The sequence below is a fragment of the Fringilla coelebs genome, assembly GCF_963513975.1.
Source record: "Fringilla coelebs genome assembly, chromosome: 3".
Lineage (NCBI taxonomy): Eukaryota > Metazoa > Chordata > Aves > Passeriformes > Fringillidae > Fringilla > Fringilla coelebs.
This window is the reverse complement of record NC_140030.1, coordinates 24187959-24207447: the sequence shown is the minus strand read 5'-3', so window position 1 is coordinate 24207447 and position 19489 is coordinate 24187959. Positions and strand designations below refer to the sequence as shown.

The following is a 19489-nucleotide window of genomic DNA, read 5'->3' as shown; positions in this document are numbered from 1 at the left end:
TCCTGTTAACAAAATTTGCAATATTTCAGAACCTCAAGCAGATATTCTAAGCAGTTATTTTTCCTTTGAGCAATGAGAACACAACAGACTGCTTATTAAACCTTCTGTTTACGAAGTGATAAGTGAAACTGCAGTCTAAGGACGCAGACCAAAGTCTTGTAGGCAGAGTAGCTAGACTATTATTACAGTAGCTAGAAACATAATCAACTTTCAGATACACATATCCTTATTGAGAACTAATGCAACTGAAAATGTCTCTATTTTTCTCAGATAATCTGCAAGTAGTGTAATAAAAAATCATTAAGAGGTTAATTCTACCTGTCAGCCTTGCCTGGCATGTAGCTTATGCTGGTAGCTCATAACTAATCACCATTAACTGTATGACAATAAGAATTTCTTGGGAAAATAAGAAATTGCAAGGGATTGCATGTTCAAAATCATAATTTATTGATATATTTTTAATCATGTAGCTCCTTGCAAAGATACAGTTTATAAATTATAGAACAAGTATAGTTCTTTCCACAGCTTCTGTATTTTAGTCCTCATGTCCAGGTCAGTATTTTGAAACAAGACGGTCAAAGGTAAATTATGCAAAATGGCTTGAAAAAAAACTACAGTAAAAAGCTTCAGTTCTTCCAGGATCCAAGATACACACATAATAAGCAGCATTACAATGTCTGCACTACACCCCCAAGCGATATATGCAGGAGAAGCAGCATACAGTACCTGTACCAGACCTCAAGGAACACTTCATGATTAGCAGTACACAGCACCTGAACATCTACAGCAGCCTCAAAATTTATTTAGTTAAACAAATGCTCAAAGGGTTTACAGCATGTGTGGCAAGGTTAGATGATGGGTGGTAGCAGGTGACAATCATGTCCAAGTGAGCCCTGCCTACCTAGGTATTCACACCAGGCCAGTGCACAAGCAGTACACATTTCACCCCTGCACTGTGACACTGCCCAAGCAGGGCCATGTACCTGCAAACTCATCCTACAGTACAAGGGCTCCACTGCACTTCTACCAAGATCAAATTACACTGATGACCAGCTGACACCACTGCATTGGTGGGAATGTACCTCTGCAGTTAAATTTTGTATTTTGTGCTTGCTTGCCATTGACGGTTTTTCCTTAAGGTTGATGTCAACAAAATGCCAGATCTTAAAGGCAAACAAAATAAGTTTAATTTAAAGAAAACATTTATTTGATGTTCTTTTAAGTCACAGAGTTTAACAAATGACAACTTTCTCCCTTTTCACATTTCAAGTCTTCAGCAGAGACCATACACACTGTCCCATGGACAGTGAGATTTTCCTGTTGATTCCTTTTGAACAAATTGGTGTCTAGGCAGATGAAGAGACATTTTAAGCAAACTGATTTAAAAATATTAAAAAAAAAAAACTCAACACAACAAAACTTTGTTTATCAAATTCTTATCACAGATAAAAGGTGCTTAACACTCATAAGCTTCTCAAAACAAAAATCAAAATAAAATCTCAAAACAAAATTCCAGCAATTCACAATCAAATAGAACATACTGCCTTCAAGAAATTTCCCAGAATTTTAAAATGCTCCAAATATATACACATTTATAACTTAAGTGCTTATTAGCTACAACCTTTTACTCATGCAGAAGTTGTGAGAGGAGAAGGTGTTTCTTAGAGCGGCTTTTCTGAATATGCAGTAAAACTCTTCACTCGTGCAAAGAACAAAGGGGTGTACATTTTGTCAATGTCAAAAGTAGTAACAGCTGTCTCACCAGTCGATCTGCAAAGAACATTGTAAAAGTTAAATGAGACACAAGTTGCTGTTTGAGTCCATCATGCAATTATGTTCCATAGTACAGTGTGTGCATCAAACTACAGTTGGAATAAAGTGTCTTTTGTAATGCCTTGTTCTGAAAGCATTTGATTTTTAGCTGAATCACACTATACAGAATCCACTTCTACATCCATACCTAAGAAACCACTTTCCTTTTCCACTCTTATTATGAGCTCCAAGACCTGAGCAGTACAGAAACTTCATACTGAAAAGAATGTCTGCAATATAAATTAGGTATGACAACACTAGCTTTTACAAAAGCAATTTTTCTTTTATGGAAGTTACCTATACCCCCAATCCCCAAGAAGTTTATTTCTTGCATTTTATATTCTCACAGCTTAATAGCTGAGCTACATTCCTATAAAAACACTGAATATTAAGAACATTGAAAGACAAGGACTAAATATACTGCCAACATCCAACATCTGGAAAGCCAACTTGCCAGTAAGTGTCAGGTGCAAGAACAGTGGTCATGGCTCCTGCCTGGCAAGTGATCAGAACAGGTGGTCACATCCCCATATTCTACACTGCTGAATTATTATATGTTAGTAACATTAGAGTTCTCACATGAAAAGTACAGACATCTTTAGACTGCACATCCCTAGTGGAAAAGATATGTATCTTAATGAATACCCACTTTCCCCCTCACTAACACCACCTTAAGTCATTCAACCCTGAATCAGTTCTGAAATCAAACACTCTGCACAAATCCTTTAAAAAGCTAAAAAACTATAGTTACACTACTTAGGAAACTTCCTATTATCATTAAAACAGGTTACTAAAATCTTGGGATCTCTTTACATAAAAGTTCATTATGTACTTCAAATCAGGACCAGTTACCATTTTCATTACATTCTGGTAAAGCCACCTAAGTCTCAGACTCTTCACATTTTCTGTACTTAGTACTGGACAAATTAATGTAACCTTTAATTCTACAGTTTAGTATCTTTCTTTGCTCTTGTTCTCCATTTACTCACCTGCAAGTGATGTGACAAGAATGATGTATCCACACAAGTTTGTTGAACCTCTGGCGCCCACTGGAGCACAACTGTAGTCCTACATGGAAGCTGTGATCCGTTTCTTGAGCAGGAACTCGGCGGAAATACCTGTACTTGTGGTAATCAACTGGTTTCTGTACAGAGAAATAAGAAGTTTCATGACGACCTACAAAGAACACATTGTGCAACTATTTATCCCAAGTAACTATGAGACCAGATTGGTAAAATTCTCATATTTAAAAACAAGTACTACTATTCCTTCAAAATACATAAATGTGTATGTTAACGATGGAAGAAGTTTTCACAGAAAGCAAAAGAAGCATGCAGGACACCACCCAGCTGTGCACAGTCACTGTAACACTTCTTACTCTTCACAAGTTTCTCTTGATTAGCAGAACTTTGGTCATCAGAAGAATTTGTAAGTAAGTTGATCAAATCATTCAGAGTTCAATTAACAAACAGTGCTTATCTAGTTTTACTAAATGTTGTGGAACATAACTGCACACAGTCAAATCTCTTCTCAGAAAATGACCGGTTTGTCCTTCTTTCCTGCTGACACCTAATAGCACTATAAATGGAAACTAAGGGGAAAAACAACTGCTTCGATTGGAACCAGGTATTTATTTGCCTTAATAAATTATTACAGATTTGGGGACATCACCATGCTTATTTATTTATACTTTATTTTTAAACCGTTAAAAATTAATTGAATTTTTTAATCTTTTGGTGTAAGGCAAATCTTTGGGTCCCTTAAAACACTTAGTCTGAGTAAAATCTTGTAAATCTATTTCTCCTCTATGCTGTTTTTCTACCTACCTCTTCCTTTTTCTTCATTATTACAGCAAATACTTTGGTTTGATTGTCAGTTTCCTGGGAAAGGCGATAATGGCCAAGCAAGATTGCATCCGTTCTGGAAGGTTAAAAGGAGGATAATGTCAAGGATATGAAAATATTCTGTGTCTCAAAAGTGTGCTGTTCTTATAATGAAGCATCAGCAATGAAACAAAGACTGACTACATAGCATTATGATTCAAACTATTTCTTATTTCCAGTCAATAAAGCCTAATCAACAATATTAAATGGTGAAAATGTTTTGGAAACTTGCTTCTAATTTTCCCAAACAGGACAGTAAATGTAAGCTAGTTGGTTCTACCTAGCCTACTGCTAAATATTTACAGATTTCTGTGAACAGCTCAAACCTGTTTTGAAGTTGCAAACAATTTTCTATGTTTTTATGTCCAAACATCAAAAAGTACTAATTGTAACATATCTCACTGAAATCTTCACTTTCCTTCAAGTTAAGGAAGTGTTGGAAGGCAGGCAGTAACAAAATAGTATTTTTAAAATGACTGTTCCATCTACTTGCCTTAAAAATTTCAAATCACATAACCCATAAAGAAAATCTAATTACAATATCAGGACCCTAAAATGAAAGATATCTTTGCATAAAGATCAAATTTTTTTATAGTTTTTAGGAGACAATTATAAACATCTATAACACAATATAAATAACACTGTTTTGCTAAGACAGGACATAGAATCTGAGACAAAAGTAAATAGAAATTGCTAGGTAAAAGCAAAATGAAAACTGTAGAGCCAAATACTTGATTTCAATAACCTTGTGTTTTTAGTCCGTAAGCGAGGAACTATAGATTGAGGATCTTCAGGAGTTGTTAGCATCATAACTTGACCATCTGGAAAGAATCTCAAATACCTGCAAAAACATAATTACACAATGCAAACCTAGAAAATTTATCCTTTTCCTGTGTTTTTTTCCTTGTTTGTTTGCTTTTAAAATCACAGGCTGTTACCCAGAAGGATTTAGAACTTAATTGGTAATAACATTCAAAAACACATTTCTTCACACAACAGAACAAAAAAGGGGTCAGAAATCAGAAGAGAGTTAGGAATATTGGAAGAGGAAGTTATGAAGAGCTATGTAGTTTTGTCACTTCTACCAAAGCAAGGTGGCTACTCTGGGATCGAAACTGACCTCAAGTTTCTCCATTCCTATCCACTGAGACCAATGCAACAAAATCTCAATTACAGTATCAATACAAAATTAGTAATGTCATATGGACTTCTTCAGGTTCTGGAACCTAACTGATTTTTACAGTACTCAAGTACTATGCTAATGATTGAGAGTACAGCAACAGCCATCAGGTTCAAGGTTTCTATGAACAGTTTCCAGCCTCAGAAATGACAGCAGAATGAAACAATAAATGCTGGGAGCATCAAGATGAACAACAGCAAAAAATCAGGCTGAGGAAACAAACGGCAAAGCATTTACAGCAAGATGAGAAAGCTCAGTCTCTTGATTTTTACAACTGATTACACATATGCTAAATTATTGATCTTGTATAATCACATGTATTCTCTTTGTGGAATTGTATCATGTGTTGTATCACATGGAGAGCAAAAGTTGTTTAGGGAAAGAAATCTGTAGGTAAGTATTAATTGTTAGAAGCTTTCAAGCTTTTGCCACGTGACGTGACGTGAGGATGAAACATGTTTCTAAGCTACTTTCTAATTAGCATAGAATTCTATTATTAGATCTATTATTAGATGCTATTTCTAAAATGTATTCTCAAAAAATACACATTACTTTACACACTGCAGCAGTCCCATTCATTTTTACAGAATGATTATTGTCTGTGATAACCAGGGGTGGATTTACAGAACTTCAGAGAGAGAAACATTTCACTCACTCATTGTACTACAGCTCTACCTGTAATATTCCACTTGGTGCCATGCTCTATAGAAACCATCAAGAGACTGTTCTCCTTGACGTATGTATTTTGTCTTGCTGACATATACACCTATAGAAAAGGAAGATATATGAACAAAAACTAAGAGCATAAAATATTTATAATGAAAAACCCAATTATCTAAAACTTCTGAGTATGGTTTTGTTACTTAAATACATGGAAGTTTTTATTTTCATCCCTTGCACCTTTCCCGTCTCTTTGCAGATATTCTACAAATTGCAATGCACAAACAAATTCAGATTAGGTCTAACAACATCACAAACATCAAACCCACCTGACTGTTTCTGTCACACACTTCCAACTATTTCCAAAAGTACAGCTTACCATCAAATCGAACGCGAGGCCTTTCCAAAAACATGTCCCTCCAAGACGCATATGGAACAAGTTTATTGCAGCTCCTGCCCCATATTTTCAAACAGACTTGATGCCAGATTTCAGGATCTCTAGTGAAAACAAGAAAAAAGCAAACCCCATAACTTCCCTACAAACCCTGCTTAGCTTTTATATATCAAAGTAATGCTCTCTTACTTAGTTTGGATGCAACTAAAAGAAACTTTCTTGGACAAAAATAGCTCATAATTCAAAACCCTTGACTAATTTACTTAATCCTGGATTGTTTGAAAGCCTTTTCCTCTTTCCAGTGAAACTGAAGAACAGAGTGCCATTTTCATCCAAGTACAAAACCACAACACTGAAGCACCCTTCCAGGTCTCTGTGTGGCTATATGAGCCTGACAAGATTATTCTGGAGACCTCAAACACTAATTTACAAACAATGTAGAAGAAGTAATACTTTCTGCTAGATTTTTATTACAGTAAAGTCATCTATCTCACATACCATTTAGGAGTGTATTCAGAAACTTATTAGCACTGTGAGGAGCATAACATGAAAATGTATATGGGAAGGAAAAGCAGGACATACTAGTGCAAAAAATGAAGTTTCACTTTAGATAAATTATCTACAATACCTACCTGGCACAAATGTAAAATCCTCGACACACAAGAGATAATTGCTCCAGTGATCTCAGATCCAAGTCACTTGAAACCACCCATCGGAAAATGTACATTAGTACTTCCATAGGCAACGCTAAAAAGAGAAGAGAAATCCTTGCTAGATGCAACCTGTAAATCAACAGGTTATTTATAATCCCAGGTTTGGCTTGGGAACAAAAAAAAAAATTAACTTAAAAGGTCACTATAGATAAGATGTGATGTCCATAAAAGTCCTTTCGATCTTTTTATGCCTACTAACTTCTGAGGCTCATGAGATTTTTAAAAAGTTTTCTTTCTGCGATAAAGAAAGCCAGTGAAAAAGATACTAGAACACAGGAATGGCTGGAAAGTAGAATATAAATCTAGAAAGACCAACACTGCTGCTCCAAGGACACATCTCCTGAGATCATTTTAGAGTAATGTCTGCAACATCTTGTCTTTACTGGTAAAAAAAGGAAATACATTTTCCCAAGTGTACAATGCACCAGTTATTAAAATAAAATAATGCTTAAAACTATTTTCTTTATGTTTTGATTTGCTTCACTTACTTTATTTTCTTTTCTTGACCAGAACAAAGGAGATCAGGCCAAGATTTCAAAGTGCAACTGATAATTTAGGATGCAGAACCAAGCCATCTGTTTTTAAGAGAGATCATAGCTCATATACACTCTCTACAATTTAGATCTCATAAGGAAGTCTCAGGATAACTGTCCTAGAACTGAAGCACTGAAAGTCATTAACTTTCAAAAGACTTTCTAGCTTTGTTATACAGTCTTTCTGACCCTGAAAACACACTTGTTGCAAAAATCTCATACATAGACAAAATCAAGAAATATAAAGATGCATAGTCTATAAAACAATTGTCTCTTACTCACACTTAAATATTGTAATAATAACTGTTATTATTAATAATAACTGTTATTGCAAACCAAACCAAAAGAACTGGAAGGAAAACTGGAATACACTTACTTCAGCAAGTCCTTACTTCCTAGAAGCTGCTAATTATAAGTATGCCTCTGATCCTGAAAATCCTGCTCAGAAATACTACATGGAAAAAGCTTGTGTGATAAAGACAAGATCTGGTATGAGAACAAGATTGGTTTACCTAGCTGATAATTTTTTCTCCTTTGTATCTAACTACAGAAGTAAAGAAAGAGATAATGTACGCACTTCTTCAAAGATGGTTTTTGAATGAAGGAGACAAATGCTTTAATAAAGTGGAACGTCAATATAAATTCTGCCTCTCAACTCTCACAGCGTATCTCAACTCTTACCTGAAATGTGGGTCTGGCTGACACAAACTTCAGGCTGACAAAGTTTGACTGAAGATTCCTGAAGAGTTAACTGCTGCTGGAAATCTGTCAGGAGATCTGCCATTTTGTCATCCTCTTTGCTATCCTCAACACTAGAAAAGGGGCAATGCCAACACTGTAATATTGGACAAAACATACCAACAGATGTCCTCATCTTGGCATCAATCCACTGCCATACTCCCATTCAATAGAGTTGCTTCCTGTACATTTTTAAAGCAATCACATTTCATCACACAATAAAACAACTACTGAAATATAATCTACGTCATTAAGACATTGCTGGAATGCCTCTGAGAGTAACAACTGGGGCTTTTTCATTAAATTCCCATCCCAGTTTTTTATTTAAGTTACTGAAGAATTTCTTGACCACATGAAAAGAAAAATCTCATCTTCTACTTTGTCTAAGATATGGCATATGCAGGAAATAAAGTGTTGTTAATGAAAGTTGTGTTTTCTAATCCTTCTCATGATGTAAGATATTGGAAACAATTAAGGATTATTTTTCATGCTCATGTTACTCACTAAAGAGTGATCCTTGGTGGGTGTATTCAACAGTAATGAAGGAAAACTACTTTTGTATCTATTCTGTAAATAGGCAGAAATAATAAATTTCAGGAGCCAGAACAAGATAGCAGAAAAGGAACAACAAGCTTGCTACTCATCAGTAAATTTCAAGGGTTACTAAGTGATAAAAGAAATCTAAATTTACCACATTAATAAAAGAAATCTAAATTTAAGTTGTATATCATAATATGATCTTTTGATAGCTGCCTGCTTGTTTGCCCCAAATAGCCAGAAACGACACAAAACTCCTTGAGCACATCACAAACCACCTTTTTTTCCCCTGACTTGGTATACGAGCTAATTAAGAAATCTTACAGTACTTTTTAATGCTGTTCAATTCTACTCCAAACAAGTTACTAGAATGAGAATATAAGCAAGCAACTGGTAGACCTACCAATGGGTTTTGAAGTATCATACAGAAGACAATTAAGTTTGGGCCTCTCCTAACTAAGACTATAGTAAGAAGTTGCACTGAACATACCTTCCTTTATTTTGATGAGTATGATGGTCAGTCCCAGTACCTACAGGCCACACTGTAAACTGTTTTTTCAAATCTAATTGTGTAATTTGTTTTTTCTCATCAAGATTGTATGAAACACCTACAACAGTAATTCATAAAGCACAAACTAAAATCTCTCCCAAGAAATACACCTCTACAAATACTGCTTTTAAACAGTAGAGTAACAGTTGAGACTACTGGTTGTTTTTCCCTCACTGCCACAAAGTGCTTGGAACAGTACAGCAACATTTAAAAAACCAAATAAAAATCCACACAATTGCAGAATTATTTAGGTTGGAAAAGACTTCTGAGATCATCAGGCCCAACCATTCACAGGGCACTAAACCATGTCCCTTACTGCCACATGTCACATCTTTTAAATACCTGCAGGCATGATGACTCAACCTCTTCTCTGGGCACCCTGCTCAAGCACTTGACAACCTTTTCTGTGAAGACTTTTTCCCAATATTCACTCCAAAGCACACCCTGAGGCCATTTCTTCTTGTCCTGTCAATTCTTATTTGGTTGAAGAGACCAACCCCTACCTCAATACAAACTCTTTTCAGGTGGTTGTAGAGACCTTAAAAGATCTCCCCTGAGCCTCCTCCTCTCCAGGCTGAACACCCCCAGCTCCCTCAGCTGCTCCTCACAGCACTTGTGCTCCAGACCCTTCCCCAGCTCCGCTGCCCTTCCCTGGACTCACTGCAGCCCCTCAATGTCATTCTCACAGTGAGGGGCCCAGAACTGGACCCAGTGCTGGAGCTGTGGCCTCAGCAGTGCTGAGTGCAGGGGGACAATCCCTGCCCTGCTCCTGCTGGCCACACTAGGGCTGAGACAGGCCAGGATGCCACTGGCCTTCCTGGGCACACACTGGCTCATGTTAAGCCAACTATCAACCATGACCCCAGAGTCCTTTTCCAACAGGCAGTTTTCCAGCCACTCTGCTCCCAACCTGTAGCTCTGCATGGGGTTGTTGTGACCCAAGCACAGGATCCAGTACTTGGCCTTGCTGAAATTCACACAATTGGCCTTGGCTCATTGATCCAGCATGTCCAGATCTCTCTGCAGAGCCTTCCCACTCTCCAGAAGGGCCACTCCTGCCCAACTTCAGGTCAGAGATTCTTAATGGAGTAGAGAAAATGATGCTAAAGTAAGAAAATAATCCTATAAAACCCAAGGTTTTTACATGACTATAGCGCATGATCCAGTAGTTTTCCTACTGCACAAATGCACAGCCAAGATTTCACGTCAGCAACCCATTCAGATATGAAACTAATGGATGGAAATAAAGCACTTAGCTCATCTTGCACTCTTTTATATTAAGTCAACAGCTGCATTGGAGCTGTACTGTCCTGGGGCAACAAGACCAAGCTAGTAATACCACAGTGACATGGTTGTGCTTTCCTTTTTCATTCTCCATGTTAAAACTCTGGATTTTTTTGATACAGCTATCAGGAGCACCAATAGCTGCTATGAGTAAGCAAGAATTTGGGAAGCTATTCCAGAAGCTTGTCTATGTTAGGCTGCAGGGGCTGGAACAGAAATTTTGGCCCTCCTTAAACTCAAGTCTTGGGCTCAAGTTACAGCAGCCCTAAGTCACTGCACATCTGTTGCACTGAGGTTAGGTATTTTGATGTGTGTCATGATGAAAGACTAGATCACTCAGACTGCAATCTCTGAGCTTCTAAATGTATTGCTCTACTAAAAATGCTCTCATTCGGCTGTTGGCATAAGAATAATTATTTCTTTGCTTAATTAAGATGCTTATTTTATTAGTATGAAGCTTTAACTAATTCCTCTTTTTGCCATCTACAACTTTGTATATCATCCTCGATCTGAAAATCAAAAATCAAAATAGTGACTGATGCTTTTTTAAAATTAAGTAACAGCATAACTATTTGTAATCCTTCCCCCTGAAATTAGCTAGCTCCAAACAAGCTTGTTACTGTCTTCAGAAAATATAGTCTACTCAAGTGAGAGCAGGTAAGTTTTCCAGATACTGAGAGACTTACAACTGCATATTACAGCAGAATATTGATATCCTTCAGGAAAAAAAAGTCATGTTTCAGTACTCTGATGCACTTAATTAGTAAAACTTCATACTTACCACCTCTTTCCAACTCCATCACCATCTGGGGACCGTGTATAGGTGATCTTAAACTCTATATCAGGTACAAGCTGCATGGCTAGACGATAAAACTTGATGGCTGAAAAGAAAGGTTTGATGTTCAAACATATCCAATGTCCATACCAGCTTATCAAAGCAAAGACTGTTTTCAGAGAGATAGTTTCACCTAAAAGCACTAAAGACGTGGAAAATGCCCTTGCCTAGGAAAGCTTGTTTAGTCTAAACTGTAGATTTCAATTCAATACAGAAGAGAGGAACGTTAAAGACCTGTTTTCGAAACTAAAAACCTCATGCATTTTTTTAGAAAAACAGTTAGCTCAGATGTGTTTCAGCTTTTACAGATTTATCTTAATTACCACGAATTCAGCTATGGAGTAGAAAATTTTACACTAGAACATTACAAACTCCTGATGTTGTTTGGTGCCTGGCACTGGCAAAGATTTCCTAAAGAAAGAGGTTCAGGAACATCACTGTGGCAACAAACTACTATTTAAGCTGCAGAATATTTTCCTCCTGAGTCAGCTCTGTGAATCCTTCTTAATTTAAATTAATTAGATGTATGCACATTCAATCTATCTCAATACCATCAGTAAAATCATGTATGCATGTGTATGTTTCTTTGTATTCCATCATAGTGATACCATGATCAGAGGACAATTATTCTTCGGCTTTGACTTTTAAAACCAAAACTCAAATAAAACATCAGTGAGTATGGAGCTCAGAATTTGTCTGATGAGTCTGAGAAACTCGAGTTTGGGACTAGTAAACGTTCCTATTTCCTTGAGTTCATGTCAGGGCCAGTGACTGACAAATAGTATCCTTTGGCTGTTGAGGATTGAAAATACCAGGAGCCAGCTAAATAGAGTTCAGTCTCAACTTTAGCATTTAATCTTGCAGACAAAGCCTCAACTGTACTTAAGCAAGAACAAGCTGCAGCACATAACTGTCTCACAAACATCAGGTATCAGCAGATTTCAGAAGCAGGTTTGGATTCTGGTGACCTGGGCCAGGTCAGCAAATAAAAGCCTGGTCTGAAACAGATGTCCCAACATATGCTCAGTAATATATCTGTGTCTGGCATAGGACCATGCCTCTAAGGTCTCATATAGATCTATGTGTAGAAATAGTTCAGTTTAGTTTCTCTAAGTTTCAAATCAAATTCAATTGAGAAAGATGAATTCTCATTTATGCAATCTAGATGTCTGAAACACTTTTGTGAATGAACAGTTCGATATTAGTATTTCTTTCCTGCTATGTTTCACATACAAGGAGTGCACTGAAGCAGATGAAGCCACAGCCTTCATTTTATACACACAATGTTTAAATAGACTGCTTTCCTCACCTTTTTAAAAAAAAATTATTCAGAAATAACCTTCACAATCTACTACATTATTTCCTAAATATGTACCAGGTTTTTACTGACATATTTTTTACTGTGCATTTAATCCTTTACCAAACACTCATCCTATCTCAGCCTAAAGTAATTTTGCCCGGTAAAAACAGGTAACAAATTAGAAACTGAGATAAGTGATTTTATTAACTACAAAGGACTCATATTTCTCTCAGTTAATATGAGATATGAAACAACAACCAGAAATCCCTTGAAAATGAAGGAAAAATTTCCATGGTGAAGTGAAAATTTTGTATTCAGCAGGTGGCTGAGCTCAGGAGCTTCCAGAATTCTCTCAGACTTCTGTATCTTAACTTATTTTGCACCTGCACTATAAACACAGTGGCCAAGCCCTCTGGTGGATGAGCAGGATGGCACATACATTCTGCTTTGCATTCTTTCTCACATGAAAGAAAGAGAAAATTAGTATCTCCACTACTGACCTACAGGACTTGGAAGTTAGAATAGTCATCTTACTCTCTAGACTCTGAAAACTAAATATAAGGAAAAAAACTTTGAATTTCCATTTTTACTACTGCTGATAGCAAGAGTGCAGGTAAGTAGGCTAAGAACCTTAAATATTTTATGACAAACCTCAAAGACTACCGGATTTGAATGTTCATTGTAGGAACTCTTGAAAAAGCTATTTAGCATGCTGTGTTAATCAAAAAAACAAACAAAAACCCCTAAACCCAAAGAGCCCTCTCCAAAAAAACCACCAAAAATCTCCCACAACCAAACAAAAAGCATTAAAGCAGTAGATTTGTTCACAGTAGAATGATGAGAACTGTGAGCACAGGAAATAGTTTATTGTCTTGATTATTATGCTAATTTCAAGTTGCAGAAGTCACATAAAGAGGCATTCTAAGACACCATTACATTGCCTAAAAGTTAGAAATTCTTTCCTTGATGTCATTTTTACTTTACCTCAACCTTAGAACTGATATGATGGTTCCTTCTATAGCATGTCTGTTGGCTTATCTCAATGACAGAGCTCTCAAACCACTGTTAGCCCATAGTTTACATTCACTGGCACCATGAAGATTTGCCCGTAAACCACAGGTGTTAAATTTCTCTACCATAAGGGTGTTCATTGTAGACTTTCATATTACCTTCATAAAGGGCCCCATTTTGTTCTTCTTCCACTGCCTTCAGGAAAAGTTCTTTTGCCTGCACAATAAATTACACAGAGCAGTTCTTTAATTCCTTAGAAATACAAGTGCAACGTCACTTGACTTAGAATTATTTTTGACCTTACCTACTGTACCTATGATAGAGGTACCAAAATAAGTCCATAGAGAAGACATACTCATGTGCTACAAGACATAAGATGACTGAAATTCCCAGTTAACAAACTATCTGTATTCCTGCTGCTCACCCCTAACATATAGTCCTTCAGAAAGCAGATTGTGAAGGTGACACGAAGGCAGACATAAAGACTAGAAAAATCACTGCAGGATTATGTAGACATTAGTATGGAGATAACAAGATAATAACCTCTGTTGTTTCTCCAGATATAATTCAGCATTGCTTTTAGAAAAGTTATAGTGAAACAGTAATACAGACAAATAAAACCTCAATATTATGCATATTTTTCTGTACCTTTTCCTCTTTTGCTATCTCCTGTTTTCCCCTGGCATCGACAGACTTTAGTCCAGGTTCTCTTGATGACGCCTTGCACGGCAGAGGTTCCAACCCACTAGAACTCACACCTGGGGCAAGCTCAAACATCCACTGAGCTCTGAACATCTGGAGCTCTGCCTAAAAAACATGATTAATTCTACATAATATCACATATCACATAGTGTATCTTCTGAGGAGAAATTATAAAGTACAAACACAAAAAAGAATTTCAAAACTATGCTTTATGTTTCCAAGGCTTAGATGGCGTCAGTAAATTTAGAGAGAGTTAGCAATTGTTTTATGATAAGTTAAAACAAAAAAGTGCACAAGTACTTGTTCAGTTTCATTCAATAACAAAAGTGCTTTTTTCTGGACTGTTCGCCTCAGAAGAAAAACTGATGTTTCAAGAAGTGCTTGTTAGTATTATGGTTATGACCTAAGATTCCACAGAAAAGTGATCTTTCCAGACGTGATCATGTTTGTTCTTGTTCATGTAGAATTATCATAAGCTATAAATCAACTAGCTCTTAATATTAAAATTTAGAAAATAACAAGCATTCTAAGCTATCTCACATTCAAGATGGCAATTTATATAATATACAAATAAGACCTTACTCCTTTCTCTTTTAAAAAGTATGGACTATGCTCTGTGAAATAATACAAGTTGCAATTCCTGTCATGCCTTTTTTTTGGAGCATCTTTGAAGTTACACTTTACAGGTCTCTTGCAATCATCAGAACTTCTGGGGAGCAACTACACAGAAATCTAGTCTTGTAGGAGAACACACTTTTCTACTACACTGCATTTATCAGCTTTCTGGTCCAGTAGAAAGTGACAAGTTAAACTGGAATTTGATCACAGAAACTGCTGTCCAAGTTCTACAGCTCTTCAAAGAAATTCCAGAGCTGTCACAAGCTTTCTTTTCATCTACACAGATAGCTGAAGACGGAATCTGACACTTGGAACACAACGCAAAATTTATCTCACTTTTGGAGGGGCAGGAAGATTAAACATTTGTCAGATCAACAAATGTGTGGTAAATAAATGAAGATAAGTGATGCAGTTTAAATCACAGCAGTACTATGTTTGTAAAAACCCACTAGCATGAGAGACATACCTGAAGATTTGCTTCACCAGATCTTTCACTGTCATCGGTTCTTACCAAATCAGTGTGACAATCTTCTTCAGCTTCTGCCTAGTAAAGAGCAGTCAAATGTGATTATAGGGTCTGCATAAGTCCCTACAGCACAGTCACAAAGAACAACTGTCACGGACACACATTAAAATAAAAATGAAGCATACTTCCCTTTTGATGATAAAAATTAATTTTAAAACTAATGAGATCAGTTGTACTTCCATATTAATGAAGTTCATATTCAATGAAGATGGGTTTTGCATTTTAATCCAACACAGATTAATTGTGTATCATTTGAAGGCTTCCATGCTGCAATACACCAGCATACCTAACTAAATACACTGTGTCTGTGTCAAAGCACAGAGCAAAAGCTTCAGTATTAAACAATAATGTCCTTTGTCCAACAAATTAAAATTTAATCACTATCTTCTCACTGTAAAGATAACCAGTAGTTTTGATTTGTTTAATATTTGCAAGAGCACAAAAGTGCTTTGAATTAACAATAGATACTTTACATATACATGTGAAACTAAACAAGAAATGTACTGGAAAATAAAATAAAAAGCTAGCATGAGAGCTTGACAGTTGGTTTTATTTACAGTACAGCTGTGACACAGATTAAACAAATAAAACCTGAAATAAGACTTTTGACTAAACCTAACATGGCTCTACATAGGAAGTTAAGCTGGCTAGTTTAAGAGGAAAACTTAAAAATATGCAAATTAATTATTATAGTGAAATATACTGAAATTTATGGAGTCTATACTAAAACAAAGGAAAGCTCATTCTGAGTATTAGTGAGAAGCCACTACAATAACAACAACAGCAAGATGCCAGTAAGGGGGAAAAAACACCCCAAAATCACAATTAAGACAATTTTTTAAGGTTCTTCCTGCAGCTGAAGCAAACCAGTTTTTCTGCCATTCTGCACTGAAATTCACATCTATAGTTCGGCAAGTAGATAATGCAAAGTGAGATTACAAGCAGGCAAACCTGACATTATCACAACTACTTTAAAAAGTTTTATTTCCCACTCCTTCCTATTGTACTTAGTACTCTGAGACTTGAAGTGACATTCTGTCAGTGAGAGTCTACCAAGCTCTCAAAAAGAAATCGTTACCTCCTGCACAGTCAAAGTGCAGAAATCAAAGCATTCTTGTACTCAGAAAATTTATACCATTTTGAGATCACCTGGAAGTTCTGATCAAACTACAGAACACTAGCAGACGTGATGGGAAGGCAACCTTTAATCTCTCTTCTTGGTGACAAGCACCTCCTTGAAATTAGCACGTCTTCATATTCCCCAAAACCATAAACATACTGGTTTGTCAGCTGTAAAAGTGTTTTTACTGAGGTTTCAGATAATTTAGCATTTACAATTGATAGACATGGTTGGTTGGCTGAAGATAAACAGATATTGCATCTATTTCTACATTCTCATTTTTAATTTCCCAGTAAAGGAAACAGGTGAGCCAGAACACTATAAAACAGTAGAGGCATTAAATCTCAGCAAGAAGTAAATAACTTGGAAATTTCACAGGCTTTGATTCCAGAATTTAATTGCAGGCAGTTAATGCCCTATGAGTTATGACAGTCCTACCACATTATTAGCATTTAGGAATATTTTGTTGGCCAAGCAGAGCCAGCCTAGCAATGAGCTAGCTCTGAAATGGGTGTCTGAAAGTGCATTATTATGGCAGTGGGCTGACAGAAATAAGGCCTAATTCTGTCTGTGCAGAGTGCAAGTCTTCTGGCTTGCAGCTGAATTATGTCCAGGCAATTCACCAGTCTGGGCAGAATAAGTCTGGTTTTATCTGCAAAATGCAGAAATTAGCAATTTCTAAACTAAATCAACACACTTATCTTCTCGTGCATAAAGCCACGCCCATTAAAACCTTTAACTCCTGAAGTCTGTAAACAAACTCATTTAAGCTCTGAAACCGCTTAGAAGGTTAGGAAGCTGGATGAAGTTTACCTCATTCAAAAACTTTATATTTCACTAATCTGTTCAACTCTTGATTTTCAACCCCTCCTCCCCATTCAGCTGCCCTACTTCTTCATTTCTGAGTCACAGTCAGACATGGCAGTGGACCAACTGCATCCAAAATGTCATTTGGTGCTCTTTGAAACTTAAATATGCTCTCAACTCGAACAAAAAATACTATGAAGACGTGGCCTACAGTCTAAAAGTTGTCAAAAACCATAATGAAATTGATTACAACCCAATCATTGTGTTGTCATTACCATCTCTATACTGTAGGCATGTGTGATCTGCAATCTCTCATATCAAATGTCTGTCTTGTAGCAGTGGTAGCAGTCTAAGTGGCTAGCCCTCTGAACTTACCAGTAAAGCAATTAATTCATGGCTATTGCATAGGAATTAATGGAAAATTGCTATCTATTAACAACCTTCCACTATTTATCTGACCTGCTGAAACCCTATGATTTTGCTGAGACAAGTGAGTAAACACAGTGAAGCAAGGACCTTTACCAGCAGACAGCTCATGAGATCACACCTAAACTCGGAGAATGCTTGTGTTGTACATACAGCATCTAAAATTCACAGAACACTGTGCTCCAACTGCTACTTAGGGGATAAATCTAGATAGTTCATCGTTGTGCTGCTGGCTTTTCTCCTGATACAAGTCAACTGTCACATGGAACAGTGACTTCATCCTGATTGAAAGGAAGACATCGTACTGTGTACTGGCTGATTGGTTTGATTCATTTTCCATGAGGAAAGTAGTAGTCTATCAAGCCACCAAAAGGTAAGATGTCAAAAGTAAACATTTGATTTAGGCAGCAACACATAAAAAAATGAAGTCAGCTGAGTAGGTTCAATTCTGATTTGCTTGCAAAGGTTAAGAAACCATTTGCCAAATGCAGAATTAGTTTATTTGCACAGTTCAGTTTTGTCTTGCAATCAATAATTGCATGCTGATTTCCTCAGAGTACATTAACCACTCACTAAACTAGCTGTAACGTCAGGACCTTTAATAGTTCTGATCTGTGTTTCAGCAAAGTAAAACCAAGACCAGAAACAGTTCGAAGCTGAGTGTCACCAGTTGAACCGGGCTGTGTTACATGTGAATCGAACAGAACTCAGGGAGGAGCAAGCGTGGCAAAGCAAAACAGTGACTGCCAGCTAACATTCCTCTTGGTTTGATAAAAAAAATGAGAAAGCCACCCTATTTTTCTGTACATCTGGTAGAAATGACACTGTGTTCAAAATCAAGAGTTTTTACAACCGTGGTGAGAGATTTTAACAGCTCCTGTGTGGCATAAATGGTTTAACTTTGAATGATCGAGTTCTCATCATGGATACTTGAATCCATATTGAGGCGCAGTCAATAAAGCAATGCCGAACCAAAGAGTATTTCTGTTATGTTAAATGACAAACTCAACTCGAGTCCCTGGCCCACAGAGTCCTTTACATTACTGAGTGACTTTATGCCACCACATTTTTGAGGGAAGAAAGGGACAGGAAGGGCACACTCCCCGGTAATGACACAGGGATTTTGTTCACGCGTTCCTACGGAGGACTCGATCGCTCCAGAACCAAGCAGCCCCACTCATCAAAATCCTCTGTGGGAGGCGGCCGTGTCAAGCCGCGGTGGGGCGGGATCACGGCACGTTTCGCACAAGCATCGCTCGGTGCCCGGGGGCGGGTAGGGCAGGGCTGCCTGCCAGCAATTTGGCCGGGGGCCGCTCCCACACACACCCCTTGTCCCGGTCCCACCCGGCCGTCCCTACTCGGCAGCTGAGCTCCCGCCGCCCGGGCCCGCTCACCATGCTGCCGACGCTCGGGCGGCGCTGTCCCGTCCCGGGGGCTCTGCTCCCCCGGTTGGTCCGTGTGTCCTCCCTGCCCGCGAGGGGCACTTAGCAGAGTTCTCGGTCGGAGAAGCGCACCACGCAGCGGGAGTCCCTGCGGGCCCTGCGGACGGCAGCCATCTTCCCGGCGAGCAGGGCCGGCGGCGGGAGCGGCGGGACACGGCCCGGGCGAACCCGCCAGGTCAGAGCGCCGCCTCCCGCGCGGGCCGCTACGACGCGCGACCGCACAGACTCCGCGTCCCAGAGCGCACCGCGGCCCGTGCCGCCTCTGCCGCCCGAAGCGGCGTGGTGCAAGGCCTGCTGGGGAACGTAGTCCGTGGCGGCACACCAGGGGAAGGGCGGCAGAGCAAAGGCCGCTGGGAAGTGTAGTGAGTGGGAATCCCGGCAGGAGCGGTCCCTGGAGTGGGAACCGAGGTAAAGCGGC

At 38.1% G+C, this 19489-nt stretch overlaps 1 protein-coding gene across 2 annotated transcripts; it reads right to left on the bottom strand.

Moving 5' to 3' along the window:
* Positions 1-423: 423 nt before the first annotated feature.
* FBXO9 (F-box protein 9) lies at positions 424-19233 on the bottom strand. 2 transcript variants are annotated; one of them, XM_084203025.1, is made up of 13 exons: positions 19024-19233; positions 15217-15290; positions 14079-14237; positions 13589-13646; positions 11066-11165; positions 7857-7987; positions 6562-6676; positions 5915-6033; positions 5551-5641; positions 4441-4536; positions 3639-3732; positions 2802-2956; positions 424-1770 (listed from the first exon to the last, which is right to left on the bottom strand). In XM_084203025.1, exons 3-13 carry the CDS (start codon positions 14223-14225, stop codon positions 1662-1664), a joined length of 1215 nt encoding a protein of 404 aa, XP_084059151.1. In that variant the 5' UTR covers positions 14226-14237; positions 15217-15290; positions 19024-19233; the 3' UTR covers positions 424-1661. The 2 variants fall into 2 exon arrangements, with proteins under 2 accessions (XP_084059151.1, XP_084059150.1); XM_084203024.1 differs by having other exon boundaries at positions 15217-15294; positions 19024-19163.
* Between the last annotated feature and the right edge of the window lie 256 nt (positions 19234-19489).

Bases quoted from the DNA above. Each gene is read 5' to 3' on its own strand.
- FBXO9 (XM_084203024.1), bottom strand. The intron at 4,537-5,550 runs GTAGAGCTGTAG...ATGTTTTTGCAG, and splicing joins CACCAAGTGGAATATTACAG to GTATTTGAGATTCTTTCCAG. The intron at 3,733-4,440 runs GTTATTGAAATC...TTAACCTTCCAG, and splicing joins TTACGGACTAAAAACACAAG to AACGGATGCAATCTTGCTTG.